Source organism: Agelaius tricolor, unplaced genomic scaffold (genome assembly GCF_023055355.1).
Source record: "Agelaius tricolor isolate 1412-34295 unplaced genomic scaffold, bAgeTri1.0.p SCAF_8, whole genome shotgun sequence".
Lineage (NCBI taxonomy): Eukaryota > Metazoa > Chordata > Aves > Passeriformes > Icteridae > Agelaius > Agelaius tricolor.
In genome coordinates, this window is record NW_027269268.1 from 4,368,184 (window position 1) to 4,392,035 (window position 23,852).

General features: G+C 43.9%; 1 protein-coding gene across 1 annotated transcript; it reads left to right on the plus strand.

Moving 5' to 3' along the window:
• Positions 1-424: 424 nt before the first annotated feature.
• On the plus strand, positions 425-22,678 carry LOC139592074 (glycerol-3-phosphate acyltransferase 3). The gene is made up of 12 exons (XM_071431450.1): positions 425-811; positions 9,836-9,908; positions 15,664-15,934; positions 16,409-16,483; positions 16,984-17,073; positions 17,267-17,360; positions 17,772-17,887; positions 18,990-19,045; positions 19,517-19,602; positions 20,020-20,148; positions 20,627-20,706; positions 21,523-22,678. Exons 1-12 carry the CDS (start codon positions 671-673, stop codon positions 21,647-21,649), a joined length of 1,338 nt encoding a protein of 445 aa, XP_071287551.1. The 5' UTR covers positions 425-670; the 3' UTR covers positions 21,650-22,678.
• Positions 22,679-23,852: the final 1,174 nt, after the last annotated feature.

Sequence of the window (23,852 nt, forward strand, 5' to 3'; positions counted from 1 at the left end):
TTCTTGGATTGTGTCACGCCAAGTGCTGTGGGACGGGCTGTGCACAGCCGGGGCAGGCAAACCCTCCTCCAGGCAGTTGCCACTAAGTTTCCTTTCTCTTGGAGAGGGCCTAACGCCGGGGTGGGAGCCGGACTCCCAGTGAATCCATCTTCCCTGCTCAAGTCAGGAGAAAAGCACAGGTGGACGCGTGCAAATCTTGCCCCTTTTCCTTTCTTTACTTTCCCTTGTCCTCTTTGATATTCACACACCCACAAGCTCTCCCCAGTTTTCCTTTTCATTTTTGCCCTCCGAGCTGCTCGTTTCGGGCTTCCTACGGCTTTCCAGCCCACGCTGCTGCCTCGAGGCCCCCGGCTGGCCACGGCAGCGCCGCCGCGCTCCCGCCCGCACCCGTTGGAGCCATTTTTCCTACACCAGGAGCCTTCCGTGCCGTCTGCTAACCCCGGGTTTGGCAGCTTCCCGCCCCGCGGCACCCTCTCCCGAGGCGCACGGCTTCCGAACCTGCACCAGCCGGCCCAGCCCCTCCCGAGCGGCCGCCGGGCGCACGGTGCCCTGCGGGGCGGGGCGAGGCGGGGCGAGGCGGGCCGGGGCGGCCGCGGGCCTTTAGGGCCGGCGGGAGGCGGCGCTGCCCGGGCTCCGCTGCCGGCGCTGGAGTCGCTCGGCCCTGCGCGCCATGGAGGTCGTGTGGGCCGTGGGGCAGGTGGGCGCCGTGTGGCTGGCGGTGGTGCTCGGGCTCATCGTGCTGCCCTCGGCGCTGGGCATCTCGCTGGGCATCTCTGAAGCCTATATGTGGGTGCTGGTGAAGACGCTGGAGGTAGGCGGGAGCTCTGGAGGGGAAGGGGGGGGTGTCCCTGGCGCTGCGTTCCCCGCGGGGCTGCGTCTCGCTCGCTGCCCCCGGGCCGAGGCGGGCTGGGCACGGCTCCCTCCGGCCGGGGCGTGTGCGGGGGTGGATATCCCGGAGGGGCGTCTGAGCGCTCCGGTCCCATCGTGTCCTCCTGTAGAGGAGAGCGGGTGGGTCACGTCCTGCCTGGCATCTGCTCTGCCCGGCTGTAGCTTCGGGCTTAAAGCCCTCAAGTAAAACTGGAGATCTGTGTTAAATTTCTGGTTGTGTAGGCTCTGGAGTGCTGTCCCTGGACCCGCAGGAGAGCGGAATAAACCTTGTTACCTAAGGCTGTACCATGGCCTGGGCGAGGCTGTCGCTGTGGCAGCTGTGCTCCACCTGGGGAAAATGATGCCGGGTCATGCTCTCGGAGGGTGTAAAGGTCTGATGCCAGAAGGGCTGATGCTCAGAAACGCGGACTCCCATCCAAGTTGAGCATGTCCAACGCCTTAGTTGCCATCTGCCTCTCTCTCTCTCTCTCTCAGGGATAGCCAGTTTCTCGCAGAGGAGCTGCTTTCTGCATGGGGCATATTTAGTATGTATGTAAAAACCCTCCTTCTGAAGCTAATGGTAGTGGTGAGCAAGGGTGTTTTTAAATTGTTGCTGGACGTGATCAGATTTGAATCTTTACTACGCTTTTTCCAAGGAGGAGGGGTACCCAAACCACGGAAACAGCTGTAAGGAGGAAAAATTAAATGACTCACAGCACAGTCAGTGGCTATGCAATATCCATCACTATGTGACTATGGAAAGTAGATTTTGTCTAATTTCATCTTGTTCTTCGAGGTTTTTAGGCAAGCTTTGTTTGTGTACTTCAGTGCCTGGCTAAAAAAATCCATCTATTAAATCAGCCTTTGTTAAATACATCTTAAGGCAAAATGTTTTTAGGCTTTTGGGTGAGAATGAATCTGCTCTAAGTAATTTCTGGGACTGTGAATGGTATCAGGATAAATGTTGGGGAGAGAAGATGCAATTGTTAGTGGAGTAAAGATCTGAATAGCAGGAGCTGAGGAGGTAAAGATCACCCTGGCCTCAGGGAGCAATTCAGATGGCCTAGTGAGATAGTCTTGTTTGGATGACTTGCCTTCACCTTTGAATAACCACAATTTACATTCTTTATTAGTAGATCATTAATCATTATTTTTTAGTGTCATCAAATGTTGCAACAAGAGGTGACTCAAAATGTTTTGGGCAAAATTGTGGAGAAGTATCTGGCAGCATATTGATGGTGGTTAATTGTGAGAGCTCTCCTATTGCCTAAGGGAGGAAATAATGACTTACCTTGCGAGTTACCATTACTTTTGCATTAAATACTTTCTGGAGTTGCATGCTGCTCAATATATTAAAAATTTTATTAATACATACTTATATTGGACATAGATATGATTTAAATAATGTATCTATAAAGAAAAGGCAATGAAAAATTGGAAAGTATTCTGAGAAGAGTCAGCTAAATTTGACTTGCTATGGGAGAGTGAAGAAGCTCAATCCACCCAGGTATTCAGCTTATCTCAACTTGGCCTTGCTTTGCCTATGAATTCTTTGTCCTCAGAATACTTGCATGGGGATAATCCCTGAAAGGAAGTGGTTTGTTGTGGGATGTTTCCTCTTCATTTGCTCACAGGTCTGTCTTGGTTAGAAGCCTGACAGAGGATGACTGTCTGCAGCCAGGTCGGAGCAGCACCTGCAAGAGGGCCTGATATATAATACCTAAACTGTGAAAATAAATCAGAGTAATATTGGGAAAAGTACTGTATCCTTGCATGTCAAACTTTTAAGAAGTAGGTTGTTTAAATAATTTGGGAAGGTGTATTTCTTTTATAGGGGTTAGTTATTAATAGCTATGGTGTTAACAGTGAAATGTGCTGCTAGCTGAGTGTCTGAGACTCCCTGGGATGTTGAATTGAGTGTGCACGTTTTCTCCTGAGAAGAGCTTTTTGGCTCTGTGAAGTCACAGGATGCTGAAGTCTCTGATGGCTGAGGCCTTTTTCAGCAGTGTTAACTTAATAGCTTCCTCTTCCACTCCCAGCCCTGGATCTCCTCAGGCCTTTTCCCCTCTTTTCCAGGAGGAGGGTGGGTGCTTGCACCTGCACAGTGTTCAGTCAAGATGCTGCTGCTTTTGGTGCCTCTTTAATAGGCTGGATTACAGGAACTGTCTGAAAAGTGGTGGCTGTTTGTGCATCCCAGGTGATACCCTGGCTTGCCTGTTTATATCCCGTGTCTTGGTGTAGTGGAAGGACACAGTGACTGTGGTTTGTTTCCTACATGGCCTGTGTTGTCAGGTTACAGCATCTGCTTTATTCAAGTCAGTCTGTTTTGAGGGTCCAAGTCTGTCCACAGTTCGGGGACAATTCTAGGGTTTGCTGTGATGCCTCTTCAGGTCATATCAGACAAAACAAAACATCCAAGAATGAGTCTGTGGTGTTCAGTTGTGTAGGCTGTGGGATGGAGCAAGTTAAGATGATGGGGGCTTGTGCTTGCATTTTTTCCTGCCAATTAAAAAAAATATATCTTTTTCTGCTTGTTTCAGGAGGGCAGAAGCTTGTTCTTGGTGCTGCAAGCATGATCTGAGAAAAGGGAGGGGGAAGCTCCTTTTAGGAACAAAGTGTTTTTGTCCTTTGACCATCTGACATTTCTGACAAGGGACATCAGTTGGTGCACAATAGATTTTTCTCTCTGCTGAGCTGCCTCAGCAAGCACCTGCTGCTAAGAAAACACAGCATGTACAGATGAGGATGTGCTGCTGTTGGGTTGCATTTGACCCTTAAGTACTGCATTAAGAAGTACAGCAGGCAGCACTTGCTATTTGAAAGCCTGCTTCCCCCATCATGTGGGTTTTCCTGAAAGTGCACAAACTTGCTTCTGAATTGCCTTACCAAACACAGCAAAATTTTAGGAATTTGGTCATTTTTGTCTGTGGCTTTCCTTCCAGTGTTAATAGAAGGATTTCTGGCACCATGTTAATATAGTTTTTTTAAATGTGGGAGTACTGCTGCAGAAAGATCTCTAGCAGCTGTTTGACCTTATGAGGAGCTAGTCTGGACTAGGCACCTGCTGTCCTGATGCTTGTCAAGTCTCTTGCCACAGAAATATTCTCTACTGCTGAAATACTGGGGACTGTCTCTTGCAGTCATCACAGCATGCTGCATTGCTCCCTGTTTGTTTTTCAACATCAAAAGATTGCTTTCAATTTTAAATTTAGTGCATTTTTACCTCTTGGTCTCATTAATTCTCTGTTTTAATCCATTGCCTCTTGTGAACTCTTAGTGTGATTTGGGCCTGTCCGAGGCCCCTGCAAACATGCCATTGGAGGTGTCTTGCTGAGCACTGGAGAATGCAGCCTTTCAGCAAGTCCTTTGTCTTTCATTGAGGCCCACAGAGCAGCCACTGTCACATAGGATCAGTTTCTCTAATTCCATCAGATTGTAGAAAATCTGGAGGACTAGTTTGGACTGTGTGTCTATATATTTGGCAGTAGCAATGCGCCCCCCCAGTGATGATCTCTGCTTGGATGGATTGCAGCTCACCTTGTTAAATACTGGGTTTTTTTTTTCCTAGTCTGATGGTGGTTTTTTTTTGGGGGTGTGCCTTGCTGCCTGAGACAGTAAAGTTGTCAGCAGCACTTTGTAAAGACTGCCCTTCTTGCCCTTTCTAATGAGAAAAATTCATGTGTTTTTAAAACTGTGTGGTGCATAATACTTGTGAAACATGAAGAAACAAGAAAGCCTGAGGGAAGTGAGGTGTTCAGGTCACATTTGAGTCAGGAAACAAACAACCTGGCTATTAACTAACATCACATTATTGTCTGTTTCTGGACTAATGGTTTGTTGGTGACTGCAAGCACTTTTTGTGCACTCCCCTTCCCAGTCTCTTGAGGCTTTTTGTGGGGGCTTGTGGTGAGCAGAGAGAGTGATTCTTGTGTGGCTGGTTTTGGTGGCTGTAACGCACAGCAGATGCTGCACTTGTAGGTGTTGTTCGAGTCCTAGAACTGACCCATCAGGGTTTAACAGCAGCCCCTTGTAACAGAAGCAATTTCTGATACTGTATTGTGCTGCCTGTAGAGAATATATTTTTGCTGGACAAGAGTGTAATATTATTCTGCAGCTGGAGGCTAAGCCCAAGTTCCTTGTGTTGCAGGTGACCTTGGCAATATGAATGGACCTAGATATGGTGAAAAAAGGACTCTCAGTGCCTCTGGTCAAAGTGGAGATTGCAGCTGTGCAGGGCCGGTGGGATGGACTGATACTCTTGTCCTAGGTATGCCAGGCTGCAGCTTCTTCCCATAAGTCACCATCAGGATTCTGTGTGGTGCTGGGCATGAGGGTAGGGAATGGAGAAGAAGAGGATGGAAGCTGATAAATAGATGAATCATTGTGGGCTTTGACTGCTGCTTGTGTAACTCACTGGCCTCAGCAGCAAACTTTGCTGACTAATGTCGTTGCACAGAGTCAGTGAAGGCCTCTGTCTGTGTAATTGATATCCTTCAAGGACTGCTGGGCAGAGGAGAATCTGAGAGAGCTCTGAAAGCTGCCAGCTCAGATGGTAATGAGAAGCATGTCTTGGAGACATGCCTGGTGTGAATGATGCACCCTTGTTTACAGGGCTCACGCTGACTTTTGGAATAATATTTTAGCAAATTTTGTGCAGAATCTTGAAGTAAATCCCTGGCCTGTATTAATGTAGACCTCAGTCCTTTGAAGGCCTTTATAAATGTTTACCACAGATCTAAAAATCAAGAGTCCTTGTATACCAGTAAGATTGGCAGAGCTGAGGGTTGCCCTTCGCTGTAGTTGCATCAGTAATTAATGCGCCATATTCCAGATCAACAGCTCTTGTCTGAAACTGCTCTCAATTTTACAGCATGTGAGCACTGTTAATAATCAAATGCTGTTAAAAAAATAACAGCAGCTCTATTCAGAGCTTGCCTTGAAGTAGGAGTTTGTGAAGCTGCTGTAAAAGAAGTTGCTTGGCATTCCTTTTGCTGATGCCATTGGTGGACTCTTAATTGCTCATTGGATACCTGTCCACCAGGAAGGACTTGCTATGCAACTCCTGTGTGTGGAAGAATTTGGGAAGCTCCTTGGAGGCGGTGCCGGGGTGTCCCATCAGAATAAGAAGTGCATGGGAGATGAGAGAGGACGTTTTGCCCTGACTCGGAAATGATTGCTCCTCTTGGTGGTGTTGGTGTTCTTTCCTCACACAGAACAACTCAGTAACTGACATGCAGATCTTGCTGTGTTAAACAAGGTGGCATTGCGTGGGATGTGCTCTGCAATCTTTCTGTTGTTACTGAGGTTTGGAGAGATTCCAAGGAGGAGTGCTCACCTAAACTTACACATAAACTTTTGGCTCTGATCCAGCGGTGCTTTTAAAAGAGGAACCCCAGTGGTCTGTCTCTATGTGATTGCAGATTTCAGTCATCTCTCCCTTCCAAGAAATTGTTGAACATTGTTAAGTCAGAAGTAGTGTAAAGGTGGTAAATGAGGTGAAAGGCTGAGCCCCATTCCTTAGGGGAACAGGCAACACTTTGAGGTGTTCCTAATGATTTGTATTTTGATCCCAGCAAAAAACGTCTAGATGTGCTTTCATGAAATGGCATGTTAGGCTTGGCTTTGGACATAGTCAGACCTCAGAGGCAAAAATCACACATTCGCAAGAGATATCCAAAACCCTTCCTAACTCCAGATAAGACAGTTGCTAAATATCTTTCTCAAGTACTGCACAGGTCCTCTATACGTGGCAGTTGCTTAGTGATGTGTAAGTGAATTTGATCTTTTGGCCTGTTTAGATTTTATTTTAAAGGTGCTGGTAAATTAGAGGACTTTTCTAGGAGGATAAGGAGGGAGAACTTTCCCCTGAACAGTTGATGTTTTCCTTGCCTAGTGAAGTGTGGTATCTTCAGATTATTAAAGCATTCAAGCTACTTTCTTGTTGGCAGTTATGATACTAAAGTTTCAAAATTAGACTTGTGGTGATGCTTGTAGTTCTGGGATCACGCTGTTTTCTAACTTTACATTTCCAGTCCATTGGGTAGCCCCACTGTAGAACTATTTTTAATCTGTTCAGGAGCCTGGTGTTTTATACTTATTCCCCAAAGCTGCCTCAAGAAACCCTACTAAAAACACAGGTCTGCACCAAGGTCCTTGGGACTGCCAGCTCAGCACCAGCTGGAAGAAGCCACTTAGATTTGTGCCAGTGTTACTGAGAGATCCAAAAGCCTTGCCAGTCTGCTTTTTGCTCATTTCCTGAGTAGAAGGGAGACTATGGCTTGTAATTGTTTCATGCTTTGATCTCTAATACACAAACACATTGTTTTCCCCTCTGTGGGATGGATCAGCTCACATTGTGATAGCTCTTTGTAGCATAACCTTGTTGTCCTTCAGCAGAGGAACCAGCGATGGATGGCACATATCCCCGATTAGCAGGAAGGAAGGAGAATTACTCACATTAGTGCGGGTGGTGTCTCTTTTGTTTCCCAGCCTGGATATAAACAAGCTTTTCACTTGCTCAAAGTTGAGATTCTGGCTTTGATGGTAGTGCCTTTAATTCAGGTGTCTGAGAATATGTGAAAGAATTAGATGTTAACTAAAAATTTCTAATTTCTTACTCCTTGGTTGCTGGAACATACATAGTTTTTGGAAATATGGTGGATTGAGGTAAGAAGAAAGCTGACAGAGAACTTAAAACTTGTTTGCTGTGTCATCTGATAGATGTGGGTCCTTAAAAATGCCCAAATGCTCCTGACCAAGAGGGAGAGCTGGTCTCATCATTGCTTATTTTATTAAGTGTGCTTAAATCCCCTAAGAGACCTGGCATGGAATGTAAAAATGCCTCAGCCACTGACTTGTGGGGCACAAGTCAGTTGTCCTCTGGAATACACTGTGCAACCCTTGTACATGATGCTATGCTCTTGTCAGGCTTGTGCCAGTGCTCCCATCTCCTGGGAAGGCACAGGTAGAGTGCAAAGGGAACTGTCCTCTCCAGGCTTTCTCTTTGCCACTGTTCCTCCATCCCCTAGGTGGGTTGCTGCACCTTTCTGGAGTTAGATGGACATGAGGAGCAAAGGTCAGACTACTTCGGAAGAAGAAATGGACTTTTCTGAATAGGGTTGATAAATGTATCTGAGCAGTAGAAACTGACTTGAGTTACATGACCCTGCAATTTCTCTGCTTTGGGAAGATTGCACTGCCTCCTTTGCATAGCAAAATGTCAAGATACTGCAGTATAGGGGGTGTTGCAAGCTTTTGCGCATTACAAAGGCCTGTCTCAATAACGTGTCCTCGTGATTTGTGCTGAGGCTCAAGCTTTGACACAGTCTAGAATGAATCCATAACTGCAGGATTTCTGTAGCAAGAGCTTTCTGAAGGTAGTGTTGCATTCTCTTTCTGAGCACCAAAGTGTTCTTCCAGGTTTTAATTATCCCTTTGAGAGGATTTGGAAGATGCAAACTTTTTTTTTCTGCTGCTGTGTATGGCTGAGACCATTAGCCAAATATGCTCTTGTTCTTCTATGTGACTTATAAGTGACTTAGCTGTTTGTGGAGATATTAATTTGTTGAATGCAGTGATTCAAGTCTGGTCAGAAATGATTGTGTGAATGTATTTGCTGGTCCTTCTGTACCCCCAAATCCATTCCATAGACAAAATGTAAAATGACAGTGCTCTTAATAGGTTCGTCCTTGAACATTGTTTTGGTTTGGTATTTCCCAGAACTTTTATGGTCACAATACTGATAAAAATGTAGCCAGAAGGTTACTGAAGGTACTTGAGTACCACAGAAAAACTGAGTTATTCCTACTGTTTGCTGCACAGGAGGCATGGGCAAGTCCAACAAACTCGGGGACTGTGGCAGCTGTATCTCCAGGAGTGAGGAGGCAACAAATGTCAGGGGAACAGCTTCAATATGTATCCAGTTAAAATTAATTCCTGGAAGAGCCATTGCCTTAGCCGCAGTAGAACTGAGAAGGAAGGGGCTATGTATAGCTCACCCCAAAGCTGGTGAATTGGCCTGTTTTCCTGCTGCTCAGAGCTTCAGAATGAGAGCTGAAAGAGTTGGGTTGTTCAGCCTGGAGAAGGCATCTGGAACTCATTGACCAGAGAAGCTGTGGACTCTCCATCCCTAGAGGTGTTCAAGACCTGGCTGGATGGGGCTCTGAGCAACCTGATCTGGTAGAAGGTGTTCCTGTCCATGGAAGGGGGTTGGAACTAGGTGATCTCTAAGATTTCTTCAAACTCAAACCATTCTATGATTCTGTGAAGATGCCAAGAAACAAGCAATTGCAGAGTCAAGGGAAATGTCAGGTTTGTTCAGCTTGGGAAGTTCTTGGGTGCTATCCTTTTTGGGTTGAGTCTGAATTTAATTGAAATTTCTTATGACTGAAAATGCTGATTTTGGTTTTGAGTGAAATCAGCTGCGTGCAGGCTTCAGTTTCACTTAAGCTAGTTAGGACTTTTTTTTTTTTTTTTTCCCTTCAGTATGATGAAATTCTGAAAGTAGACAGTCTGGGTTGTGATATGTCTGTCAGCTTTGTAAACACGTACTGTGTGTGTCCTGTGTCTAGCTCAGCTTCTGGGGCTTTCCATGTGGCCTGGACTCAGTGGCTGCTGTGGCAGTAGTAAGGCTGACTGAGGCCTTTCAGGCTCTTGGTGGCTGTGAACTGGAGCTGAAACAGGTGTGGCTCTCTGAAGACTGAGAGCGGAGCTGAGAAGTACTGACTAGCACTGAGTGTTTTGGTTTGGTTTTTTTAATTATTATTAATTACTCTGAGTTTCTTCATAAGAACTGTGTATGGGTTTGGGTTTGTGGACACATCTGAGGAGGATGAATGATGATTACCTGATGAAGATATTCTTTGAAAATCACAATGTGTCTTTGACTAACTGTTGGGGTTTTTTTGGTGACTTTTTTCCTTAAGTGAATACTGCATTTGTGAAATAATGTTTTCATTCTGTTCAACAGTGGGCCACTATCCGGTTACAAAAAGGGGCCAAAAAGCCGCAGCCGCAGGTGCCACGGACTCCTACTGCCAATGGTGAGAGCTTGGGGTAAAGTCACATTGATGAGACTAATGTTGTGATGTTGGAGTACTGAGGCCTTCTCAAATGAAGCAGTTAGATGCGTGCATGAGATAATCTGAGAAAAGGTGGGTGTTACATGCTCACTGAAAGTCATGGTATATGGTCAGGCAGCTGCTCACTCAGTGCCCCAGTGGGATTGGGGAGAGGATCGCAAGGGTAAAAGCCTGAAAATCCATGGGTTGAGATAAAGACAATTTAACAGGGAAAGCAAAAGTCACACACACAAGCAAAGCAAAACAAGGAATGAATTCCCTGCTTTCCCATGGGCAGGCCAGAGAGCAGGGCTCCATCATGGGTAGCAGTGACTTAGGAAGACAAACACCATCAGTGTCCTGCATGCCTCCTTCCTCCCACTTTATATTCTGAGCATGATGCCATATGGTCTGGAAGGTCACTTTGGGTCACCTGTCCGAGCTGTGTCTCCTCCCACTCTCCCAAGCCACCCCCAGCTTCCTCGTTGGCCTGGTTGTAGGAAAAACAGGAAAGCCCCTGGCTCTGTAAATCCTGCTCAGTAATAACAAAAACATCCCTATATTATCAACTGTGTGTTCAGCACAAATCCATAACACAGTCCCATACCAGCTACTCTGAATAAAATTGACTCTACCCTACTGAAAACCAGCACACTTACATATCTAATTGTTTTGCAGTGCTACTGGCTAGCAAACAGTTCCTGCAGTATAAAATGCTGCCTTTACTGAGTCTTTAAAAAATTAGGGGATGAGGAAATGGAGGGCATGAAACAACATGAAATTTAACAAAACAAAGTAGAGCTGAAGATGGAGACTGTTCCTAGTTGATGGAAATTTTTGTGTTTAAATATGAGGTTTGTTTTCCTCTTGAAATTTGTCTTTACCCTGATGCTTCTAGGGTTGCTGGCAAGCTATCTCAGTCCTAATAGCATTAGAGTGCACTTAAATATTCTCTGAAGAGGTCTAAGTGTTTGTTGGACAGCACCTTTCTTTCCCAAGCTCAGTGCTTTTTCTGTGGTAGGACTGCAAGTTGAAAGTGTGTAGTGGGCTTGTCTTTTTTTCAGTCTGCTGCTGTTGACCTTTTACTCTCTGGAGTTAGTATCAGTGTTTGCCAAACTTCTTACACTCATTGTCTGTAGAAAGACAGCTGAAAAGTTGCTTCATCTTTCTTCCTTTAGCCTGGTTTTGAAATTAGTTCTTTAACTATATCTTAACCCATACTATGTGTGAGTTGTGGTAGACTGTAGTAGGTCAGAGTTGTCTTTATAACTTTGGAGCCATAAGAGAAGTCTGAGTTTGCCCTGGAAACAGGAGAAGGCTGAACAAAGCAGTCAGCACTTGGTTTCCTCCTGGTTCCTGAATGCTTCAGTTTTGTTATTCAATTGCTCTATTTGACAGCATTTGGCAGCAGTGTGAGCATTTTCTGTGTGTTCCTTCCTTAGGCTGCACAACTGGAAGCAGGCCCAGCCTGCCAGTTAGCAGACAAGTCAGCTGTTACCTGAGCCTGTGGATTAGCTCATGTGAACATGATCCAGTAGTGGGGACTGAATTGCTGAGCCGGGTATGTGTGTTTCAGCTCCAAAGGGATATGCTTATCAATACTGCAGACACTGGGATCGCACTGTCCGCAGGCCAGGTGTGGAACTGGCTTCTGTGGCAGCAGATGTCAGCATCTCTGATAGTAAACTGGAGGTACTGCACAGCACCTCTGAAAACAGGTTAAAACTTGTCTTGCTTAGTTGCTGACTTACAAGTGGCTGAGAAAAAGTACATCCTATATCACTCACCAGTGTCCTGAAAGTTGTGGGGTTTTTTGGGCGGAAAGGGGGAAAAGGCAAGGTTAGCGGTCCTTTCAGCTAATTGTCAGTGACATGTTGTCTGCTTCCCAGGTTGCCAATGATGCAGGAAGATATCTTTTTTCTTCCTGTAAGGCTGATGGTGCCCCATCACATCATGGGCCAGTGAGATGGCAAGAGACCCTACTGTGCTGCTTTAGCTGCACAGCAGGAGCTGTCATCCTCCTAGACATCTGATCGTTCTTACACGTAGTTATTTCTTCTCTAGTAAACAGACATCAGGGGAGGGAGGTCCTAGCTAGTAGATTGTTCTTTGAACTATCTTTAAAAAAAAGCTACAAGTAGCTATTTCTCCTGCAGCTGAGGGGTGTGTAGTGTTAATATGTGCTGTGGTTCAGAACCTGCACAAAGTGGAGTGTACTTTGCTGTCTGGAGGACCATTAGAGATAGTAAAAATGGCCTGAGGTAATTAATATAGATGCTTGAATGCAGGTTATGTTCAAGCAGTCTTAGGGATGGGGATACACAATCACAATGGTAGCCTGAAGCCCTTTTTAATGTCCTTCATATATCTGAAATAAAAAGTTAAAATCTTTCCCCACTGGAGGTGGCTCTTTGTGCTGGAAGCTGGAATCTTAACTGTTCCTTACTTGAGAAAGTATGGGGAGACATGTGATGCCAAGCTGAGCTCCGTATCTTGCTCTTGGGAATTTTTAAAGCATAGTAGTAACTGACTTGTGATTAGGAGTTCCTGGCTGCGGAAGAAAGTACTTGAGGGCATCTGCCCTGCATCACAGGGCAGGTGTAGGTCTAACAGTGCATTATATAAGTCTGCTGAGGTGACAGAACATGATCAGACAGAGGCCCAATTGCATTACACAATATTTACTGAGGGAGGAGAAACTCCTGCTGATAATGAATTACAGAGTAGTTGATTAAAACAGGGTAAAGGTAAATGTTTCTCTGTGTGTATGCACCTATGTGTAAGTGCTGTATGGATGTGTGTATCATCTCTTATGATTTCCCTGACCACTCAGCCAGTACTAGGAGTTGTGTCAGGATAGAATGGAGCACTTGACTTTATGTTCAAAGTCAAGTTTTCCTGTTCCCTGGCAGAGCAAAAATGGTCCTCCTCAAACACTGAAATTTTGTCCCTCAGTTAAAAAACAAACAAACAAAATGTTTCCAAAAACAAAATCAAACAAAAAAAGACCAACCCCAAAACCAAGTGGACATGACTGAAGAGACACCACCTTTCTCTGCAGCATCAAATCCACTGTGCTTTACATCTCTTGGCAGAAAGGGCTGCCAGTGCCCCTGTGTTGGTTGTGTGATAGCAATACTTTCAAGAGAAAAGTTGACTAGTGTAGTTACATGGGGAATTATGTGATGCTGTCACCTCAAGATCTTTCTCTGTTAGACGGCAGTGTGTGCTGGACTCAGTGGTAGCTCTTGGCTGAGTAGGTGCTTGGAGGGTGGGTGTCTATCTCACTGCAATTGAATAACCAGCCCTTAGCTCTCCGTGTGGGTGCTGGCTGTGTTGTCTTCAATGTGGTGGGTTTAAAAATGACAAAAATGCCAATAAGAGATTTGAAAATTACATTCAATAAAAGAAAAGCTTATGCAAATAATCTTAGTAGTATCTAGTTACTACATAAGTAGATACTACTAAGGAGATAATTACTAGATACTACTAAGTAGATCTACTTGCTTTGTAAGTAGATGGTGTTAAATTTGAGCCTGACTGGAGTATGTGAGCTTGAAGGCTTGGGGCTAGTGCTGTGTTTTTTTTTTTTTTTTTGAGAGTAATGTTTGCTGTACTCCTGCATAGGGATGTCTTTGGCCAGCTCAGCTCTGCCTATGGCCAAGGGATTAAAGGCCATTAAATGTGACCTGTGATTAGAAGAAGGCTAGGTACGTCACCAGAGAGAGCAGCGTGTGTGTAATTCTGTTTGTAATACCTTCACGTGCCGCTGAGATCTTGGCTTGGAGCAGCTGTCCCAAAGCTGCAGGGCAGTTGGTGCATGGGGGTGTTATGTGACAAGGACAGCACAGGCTGGTGAGGCTGGACATTCCAGCCCTGCTATCTCAGCTTTCTAGCAGTGTGATAAACTTCTCAGCTGGGGTTCAGCTGAGAAGCTGGAGCTAGATGGGCCGGCTGTGTGAGTGGTGCTGAACAAGGGGGAAGGATAACAGCTGGATAAGGAGGAAACATTCCCAGCTCTGGGAACTAGAGAGAGGGGTGGTACTTGTGTGATGGGTGCTGGAGCGTTCCCCTGGTTTCTTGCCTACAACCTGTTTCCAGCAGCACAGAGCAGACAGGTTGCACTGAGTCACCTACAGTCCTGGATATTTCACCATTTGGAGATGTTCTGAGTGTGAGAAAAATTGAATGAAAAGCTAGAGCTCTGATTTGGGTTTAACATATGACATAAGCGTAGTCCATTTTGGTAAGTGTTTGATGTGATGCATGTTTGTATAATTTAGATCCTGAAGAGCATGTGGCTTTTTGGGTGTGCCATACTAATGGTTTATACTTGTAGGCTTGTCATAGGACAATGCAATGAGGTGGCCTGCTGGTACAATTGGGAGTTCTGCCCACCAGGTTCCAAGCTGAAGGTGCCAGTAGGTTTTGTAGCAGTGTTGTTCTTCTTTAGTGTTTACCTCAGTGGTTTGTGGGACTTGTATCTTGAAGCTTCCCGTGTTATCCCATATGTGCCATATCCGTATGTGCGATAAGATGATTTTCCATGTCACTTGTAATTTAAATGTTACAATTATTGGCACAGGAAATATATTGAGAGATTTTCTGCTGACAAGACTTAACTGGGAGGAACACATTCTAGGATGTGGAAAGTTCCTAGTAGCTTGACGAAATTGGGTGCTATGTCCTTTCCCTTTTTTTTAAACTCAGCATGGAAGGACAGAGATTATGCAATTTATCAGAGGGTGTCTGACAGAGTGGCAACTTGAACTTGGACCTCTGTAATCCAAGTTGAGTCTCAGGGGATGGTTGTTCTGGTTAACTGTTACTCTAGATTCTTTGGTCATCAGTTTCTGGAGCCAGACTTGCTTACAAGCAAGCAACTACTTGATCTGTGTTTAGCTTACACAATTTGTCCTTGCCTTTGAAAGCTCTGATGAGAAATTTGTGCTTATCAGACCATACGCTTAAAAAATTAACAGGTTGGAGGAAGGGGAATACTTCTTGTTTGCACTGCAGTTGTGAACTCTCCAGGTTTCTCTCCAGGCATTATGTAGTCAGAGTTCAGCTGGAACAGTTGCTGGTGCTGAACTAAATCAAGGCTCCTCTAAGCACAATTTTCTTTGATGTAGTGTTTTGGAGAGTTTTTCTTTGTTTGATTTTAAGTAAAATAAAAATAGTGTGGTCTGCTTGTACTTACAGAAAATATTTGTGCTGTGATGGCAGGGAGGTGTGTTTGGTTCAGAGCTGGTCCATGCAGTTTTGTGGTCTGGGGCTTTGGCAGTGTTGTGGCTGTGGGACACCAGAATGTCAGACAAGATGGGAATAGGGAAGCCTCCATCAAGGAGATTGAATGCCTTTAAATACACAGAGCACAGGAGGGAATGAAAAGGCCAAGGTCTCACTTTGTTTCTTCTGGAAGCATAAGAAAGTCCTGAATAAAGTTTGAGAACATGCCAGATGGTGGGAAAGGGTTTGCCTTCTTGCTTCATGTTCAGTAGGTAACAGAGCTTGATATAGTTTCTGCTCAAGGTGTTGTTGTGAGGAAGGGGAGCTGGAAGTGGCCTCCTGCAGGGTATGCTGTGGTCGGCTGCACGGCTTCTCTTCCTGCCCTAGGAGGGGCTCTGACAATAAATTTGTCTCCTTGAGTAATACAAAGTGACTTGTGATCTGGAGGGTGACTGTTAGTTACATCACAGAATTATTTTCTCAGGTGGTTACCCTTTTTCTTCCCAAGGTATCATTGAAAGGGATGAAACGCCTATGGAGAAAGAAATTGCTCTTCTGCATCGAGCAGACTTCGAATTCTCCCACATTTTTTACTTCTGCAGAAAGGGGTTTGAGGCTATTGTGGAAGATGAAGTTACTCAGCGATTTTCCTCAGAAGAGCTGCTCTCCTGGAATCTGCTCACAAGAACTAATGTCAACTTCCATTACATCAGCCTGAGGCTGACTGTTGTGTGGGTCATTGGGGTGGTAGTGCGGTACTGCTTCCTGCTGCCCCTACGGTAAGCTCTGGTGCTGAGGGGTTTTGTCAGCCTGAGAATGGGTAAATTTGTGCTTTCTTGGTAAATGTCATCTCAGCTTTCTTTAACCCAAAAGCAGCATTGGCAGATATAAAATATTAACTTGCTTAAAGGCTCCTTTTATGTTAAGAAGCACTTATTTGCTGTGGAGAGTAGAGTAGAGCTGCTGGTCATCTTTTGCATGAATGTTTCCCTTAAGTTGATGTGTATTAGCAAAATGAATGTAAGCTCTAAAGCTCCCTGACACTGTGTGCATGGGAATATCTGGATCTGCTGCCTTTGCTACACCATGACTTTAGGCAACAGGTTAGGGAATTGCTGAGTTAGAGAACTGCATATGTCAAGTATCTGAGGAATAATTGAATTTCTGCAATCCCTTTCCATTTTAAAGAGGGCAAGGTGTTATTACAATGAGCAAAGCTACTTACTTAGGTTTAATGTCTGTTTTGTCTGTAGCTTTAGCCTCGCTGCCATTGGGATTACGTCAATGATTGTAGGAACAACTGTGGTGGGACAGCTGCCAAATGGCAGGTAGGTACTGTGTGTGAGGGATGAACTCTCCAAATTGCATCAGTTCAAACAGCTGAAGACTAGGAGTGGGCAGATTTTTACCTATAACACACTACCAATAGTCCATTCCACCCACAAATTTGTGGACCCTGTTTTAGTGGAATTTTGAATTTGGGCTGGGGTTGGGTTCTTGTCAGTCTTGGCATTGAGGTTGATGATTTCTGATGGGTTCCTCCTGCTGGCATGAGATACTCAAATGGGACATTGTAGGGCAGGTAGTAGTGTTGGGATGAAAAACACCCAGCAGAGAGAGGACAGCCTTGCCTAGCAAAGTGGTGCCAAGGGCATGATGTATCTTGGCTGAGCTGCTGTAGCAAGTGAGTGGTAGAGCTGGGAACATCCCTCTGTGCTCCAGAATACCAGGAAGATTTCAGCCCTGAGTTGTGTTGAGTAGGCTGGAGAATACTGCATGTGCATCTTAGCTGCTTTCCAGGATGCTTCAGATGTCTAATTTCTTTCAGTGTGAAAAACTACCTGAGCGAAGTGGTTCACCTCACGTGCTCCCGCATCCTTGTCCGAGCTTTGTCTGGTACTATCCATTACCATAACAAGTGAGTGAGCAAAAGTGTGTATATGCTTATATGTGTGTGACATCCCATTGAAAATGGGGACTGCTCTCTCCTGAGCTGCAAGTTGATGTCACACTCTAGAGGCTGACTCACCTGACAGCTTAATGGAACTATTTGGTGTGTATTGTGGTGCTTTAATGCACTAGCAGTCTAACAAAAAAATATGTAATTTCAGGGAAAACAGACCTCAGAAAGGAGGAATTTGTGTTGCCAACCATACATCACCAATAGATGCGATCATTTTGACAAATGATGGATGCTATGCAATGGTATGAGGAGATCTAAGATAACCACAGCAAAGGGACCAGGAGAGGGAAAGATTGTGGGGTATTGCTTGTGGACTTCAGTACTTAATTTTCACAGCAGTGATGTTTGCTTGAGCACTGGTCAGTGGGGAAAAGTGTAAATTGTGTTGAAATTGGTCTATATTATGTGCTGTAGAAGTTGTCTTTGGACTGTCAATACCTAGCTCTTCTTCTGTTGAAGTGCCTGAGATAGCACCATGTGAGCGTCTCGATTCTTTCAAGTGAATGCATTTTAACAGTTCTGTGGTCATTGCTCAATCCTGGCTTGCAGCCTCCCAGTGCATTTGTGTTTGTTGGATGTTTTTAGAGGGGCGGAGAGGAGGAAGTTCTGCCTTTCAGGTGTCTCACATACTGATGTGCTTTGCTGGGCTGCAGGTGGGCCAGGTTCACGGTGGGCTGATGGGCATTATCCAGCGAGCCACGGTCAAGGCCTGTCCTCACGTCTGGTTCGAGCGCTCCGAGATGAAGGACCGCCATCTAGTGACAAAAAGGTGAGATGTGTGCTGGGCTGCCTCCCTGGAGAGGCATCGGGCCGTCAAATACCTGGATTTGGGAATGAGTTACAGGGGTGGTGTGCAGCACACTGCATCACTCAGAATGACCTGAGTGTGCTTGCTTGTGTGGGCTTTGGTGCAGTACACTGAGGTGAAAATGTCAGGTTCCCAGGTCACCAGGGAAGGCTTGAAGCATTTATGCAGCGTGCCATGGTTTAGACCAAAGGTTCTGGGAAGCTTTGGATTGCAGACTGTCACAAAATATCTCAGTTGGGAAGCCATCAGCATAATAATTCATGTCTGATGAATTCAGGTGTGTACTTTGAAACAATGTGATGATACTTAAATTCTGGTACTTTCTGTTGAAGAGAAATACGGATGATAAAATTGGATTTTTGTTACAAAAACTCAGTATCACTGCAAATTGTGAACCACTAGAAATAAAAAGCCTTATTTGTTTGGGTGAAAGGCAAAATGTCTTGTTATAAGGATATAAGCTGTGTACAAAAGTGGTTGTCTGCAGGATGTCACCAAAAGCATACCTCTGAACATTGTAGTACAGGGATAAAAATTGTTCCTAATTTATTGAGAACTTTTTAGGTTAATTTTGACAGGTTAACTTCTTCACTGGTTTATTGGCCTCTGCACAGAAGGACAGTTTTGCCAAATTGTCCAAGTGTTATTCAAGTACTGAGCTGTAGGCATTTAGAAGTCCCCTTTTAAGGAATATGCAGTTAAGTAGCAGAGGTTGGATGGACCACTGCATCAATATGCTTTTTTCTTAGGCAATTTCTTGAAGATTGAGTGGATCAGAGTTAGTTAATGGCATATAATTGTTGGCTTCTCTGACAGTCATTAGTAAAATAATGCAGGGCAAAGAAAACAGGATATTGCATCGATGTAATGCTCCAGGGGCCTAAGGGATGGCAGGCCCAAAGCTTCAGTTTCTGTAGGAAAAAAAGGGCAAGTGCAAGTTAGTGTCTAGTAAAAGGCTTCGGTTTCATACATATGTAATATAGAAAGGTATTTTTAATGCACCTGCCTAGGGAAAGAAGAGTGGAAAGGAGCTGTTTTTTAAGCTTTCCTTCTGCTTCCACAGACTCAGGGAACATGTGGCAGATAAAAGCAAGCTCCCAATCTTAATTTTTCCAGAAGGTAAGAAGCTGAACTACTTATCTCCATTCAGTGTAGATGTCATCCCTGTTCTCTTTTCATGGCTTCTGCTGCTCAAATCTATCTTCACCTCTGGCTTCAACTATGTTAGGGCATTCCTGGTTTTCTTCTTTAATATAAGATGAATATACATGGAGACAACACAATACTGTCTCTGGACGTTGCTTCTCCTGGCAGAAGCTGCAGGCAGAAGAAGGGGAAGATAGTTTATTTTGCCCTGAGATTATTAATTTGCTGTCCTACAGATTTAACTGCAGCATTGTGATTTTTGTCTTGCACACCTTCTGGCTTCATTCAGGGAGTCAGTCACAAGACAAAGGCTAAAAGTAAGCAGGGGGGAGATGCTTAAATCAGTGAGCAGCAAATGCAAGCTCTTTATGGGTAAGACCTGTCTGTGGATGTTGTGTTGTACTGAAATGGCTGTGTGAAGCAATGACTTTGTCTTCTGGACAGGCACCTGCATAAACAATACATCTGTGATGATGTTCAAGAAGGGGAGCTTTGAAATAGGAGGGACAATCTATCCTGTTGCAATCAAAGTAAGTGGAAATAGCTGGCTGCTTGATTTCAGAGTTTGGGATGGGTTTTTGTCAGAGGGGCAGGAAGCTGTCTCAATGCAGCTGCTATTAAAAGCACAGTAGCAATTGGGTGGATGCTGTGGATGACTCCTGGAGAATAAGTGGCTGAAATTAAAGTTAAGTCCTTTGGCCTATAGAGCCTGGCTGGTAGGCCTGATGGGGTCAGCTCCTTCCTCCAGAAAGTTGGAAGGAAGAGAAATGCAGCTAGTCCTTCCCAGTGCTGAAGGGAAGCATCTTGCTCACAGCAGACTTAATTCTTTTGGCTGTTCAGGCAAATGGGTGACGTCTGCTGCTGGTTCTGTTATGTAATCCCAGGTCTGAGAGGCTGTGATGGTCTGGGGAAAGGCTTAATCAATTGTTTTTTGTGATCCTTTGCAGTATGATCCTCAATTTGGAGATGCCTTCTGGAACAGCAGCAAATACAATATCGTGAGCTATCTGCTGCGAATAATGACCAGCTGGGCCATAGTTTGCAATGTGTGGTACTTGCCCCCAATGGTTAGAAAGGTAATCCGGCATCTGGTTGTCTGACTGCTATTTAAAAACTTGACTGTGTCTGCAAGTGCACTTTTACTCTTTTTTTCCCCCCAAAACCTCTGCCCACCCCATGTCTCCAAATCAGTTTTATACTGGATTTTTGTCAGTGCTGACTGATGTATGATTGGAGTCTCCTTTTCCTGATGCAGCTTAGTACCATCAGCAGTGCATCAAATATACAAACGATAGCAGTAAATACACTGCTGTTCACAGTAGCAATAATGGTAATGTTCCATCTTGTTGAAGCAAAATTTTCTCCTGATTTCAACACTCTAGGGGAAAAATGAGTTATTGTCACATGGGAGCATCAGATTATGATGTTGGCATGATAAGGAATGGGTAGTTTGGAAGTGAGCTATTTTGATGAGACAACAGATGAAAAAATGTTATCAAAGTCTGCTTCCATTGACTTCTCTCTTTGATTATGTTGAATTTGTGGCTCTTGAAGGAAGATGAAGATGCTGTTCAGTTTGCCAACAGAGTGAGGTCAGCCATTGCTCGCCAGGGAGGACTGACTGAACTCCCATGGTGAGTGATGCCCTCCTTGTTAGAATTCATGGACTATTTGTGACTAGTTTGACTGATAGGTGCTTCCATCCTTAGCTTTCTGACAAATAACATTGAACATCACTTTATTCCACTCAGGGAAAACAATGGAGTAACTTCACATGCACATATGTGAAGGTAAAAGATGTATGAAGTCTGTGGAGCACATAGCATGCAGTGTGTCTTATCTAAAGGCTTGATGCTTTTGAAGTAGGTCCATTCACAGTTGTTTCTGATGTTGAGATTAAGTAGCAAAAGTGAAGTTTCTTGGCAAATCTGATGAACAAAAAATTAAACAGGTCTAGAGACTTTCTGCTCTGACTTCTCATGTCCTGTCTCAGTAAGTAGCAGGATAATGCCTAGATTTCATGTGACACAAACTTGAGAGTGAAATTCAGATGATGAGAATAAGAAAAGAGATTCAACTATGAGACCTGTGAGACCCAGCTTTGAATAATATAAGGCAAGACACAGCTCTAGTGTTGCAGAAAATTGACTACCTCTACAGTCTGGGGAAGTACCATCCCAGGCTGCCAAAGATTTCTATTGTAGGTACAGCATGTTACCAACATGAATAGGCTGCCTTAATGAGCTGAATTCAAAATTTGAACTGCATAAGCTATGTGCTCAAAGTAAAGGTTTTAATAAACCTGCTTAAAATTGAATATTATAGAAGTTCTGAAGAAAAGCCTTTATTACCTACCTTAGTCAACTGTAGAGTTTTAATGTAATGTATAGTTTGATAACAATAGCCATTACAGCCCTGATGGTTTACTGTTCCCTCTTTCTCTGTTCCAGGGATGGAGGACTGAAACGAGCAAAAGTCAAAGATACTTTCAAAGAAGAGCAGCAGAAGAACTACAGCAAAATGCTAGTGAGAAATGGATCAGTAGGAAGCTTGTCTGCAGAAACTGAGTCAGACTGAATGGTGGTTCTTGAAAAGTAACTTTGCACAACCAGCCTTAGCAGGAATGTGTTTTTTTTTTAATTAAAAAAAAAAAAAACTGTCAAAAAATAGAGCAAGAAAACAACAAAATCCTTCATTGTGTGTATTCATATTCTCTGTATGGCTGGTGCAGAGCCTGCCAAGGGCAGTGTCTGTGTTCTTCTCTGTTCATTCTTTCACTATCCTGCCCCTCTCCATCTTCATGTGATGATGCACTGCAGCTCTTGGTATTCCCAGGCTGAATGCTCACAGAGTTAGAAGATGAAAAAAACACCCCAGTTTTTCTGAGTTGGTAAGAATGAAGGGAAGTGCAGTGAACAGATGCTGTCAGCACACTACTTGTGAAGATACCTCTTTTTCATGGTACTTTAAAGGTTTAAACATAACAAAATTTTGTCTTTTTATTTTCCTGTTGCTCACAGATTTTTTGTTGTAGATGACTTAAATCATGCTTTAGGATGTTGTCAGAACTGTGAGATTGACTCTTTTTGTTAGCTTGCACCTGGATGTGCAAGGAGGGAATGGAAGCAAGGGCTGCAGAGACCCTACAGGATGGGAAAGGAGCTGCCCTGCCAAAAGCACAGACCATGGAATGTGAGGAATTCGGTGGCCTTATAACATGGTATTGACTTTATTGAGAACTGCTTCCTGAGGGAAGATAAGGGGCAAGTCCTCAATCTCTCTGTCCATTGCTGTTGTTGAAATTGCTTTCTTGAGCTCTGGAGCTGTAAAGGTAAGGCACAGTAAAGGTTGCATAATGTAGGCTATGACAGATGAATTTTTGTAGATTGTCAAGAGTGCCCATCTGCAAAAATTATTGTTAATGGCTTGAAATTCTCAAGAGAGCCACTCCAGAAACACATCTTGTGTTTCCTGGGCTAGCAATAGCTATCACAACTATAAACATAGGATTAGTAAGTCAGCTTTGATATGAGACGTGACATGTCCAAATCTTCAATATATTGCTGTCTGAATGTAATGAGAAATAAATTCTATATTTATAATGGGTCTTGTGTGGCATTACTCCTGTTCTCTATATAATGAACAAAATTATACTTCCTGAGAACCTAACATGGAATCATGGAAACTTCAATCAATGATATAAAGGACCAATTGTAGTTCAGTTCTACAGATTTCTACCCTGACTTTCTTTCCTTTTTTACCTTCTCCTTGGGCTCTAAGGCACATAGATGGCTTGGTGTTTATCCTTGTTAGACCAGCAGTAACTCATCATGCAGGCTCATCTTGAAATTGCAGCGTGAAGTCATATCAGGGAGACTCAATGAATCTGTAACTAACTGGGAAAGAACTGAGCTTCTAAATTTTTAGCTGAGTTCATTTCTAAGTAGTCTTTTCCTTTTAGCAAAGATAAATTAAATTTAATGCTGAAAGAAAATTACTGTCCCATAAATCAAAACTTAAAAATCTGATAGAGCATAGTCTCCTAGAAAAAGAATTCCTGTTTCCCATTATGCACTTACACAAACCAATGTATAGGGAAGTGTTTTCAGGTTTAGCATGGCAAGCCTTTAAGAAGGAAATTGTTTCTGTTAAAATGGTTAGAGTGGTAGGACCAGTTCATCTGAACATTTGGTGAGACATACCAAAGGCTTTTTGCTTAAGGTGAACAGAGTTCAGCTGTGGTCTGAGTTGTTATTACTGTTAAGATGAACTGGTCATGCAAGCTTTGGGCTAATGAAAGCATTTGTCATAATTTATGGATATTAGCTGTGAGCTTGAGCTTTCCTGGATTGCACTCACAATAGGAAGCTTTGTAAGGACAGCTCCTACAAAAACATGCCTGCCTGTTTTATATACCTACATAGGTAAAATACAGTTAAGGTAACACATTTAAAAATCTACTCTGTATAAATATTGGGATATATATCTGAATGTTTCTTATAAGGTATCAATTATGATGTATTTCTCTGTAGATGGAACAAGAATTGTTCTGGTTGAAGGTTTAAATACATGATTCCTAAGAGAACCTTCACAGCCAGTTTATGGGCCCTCTTGCTTTCCTCCTGCTTTTTGAGTTAATCATCAGTAACTGAACTGCAGTGGTTTTTTAGATGCTCTGTTAGGTGCATGTGTTTACAGCAGCAGGATTGAGAGCTTTGGCAAAAGTGGTCAAGGCTGCAGTTTGCTTCTTGCTTAGGGCAAAACTGAATTTTAAGGCAAA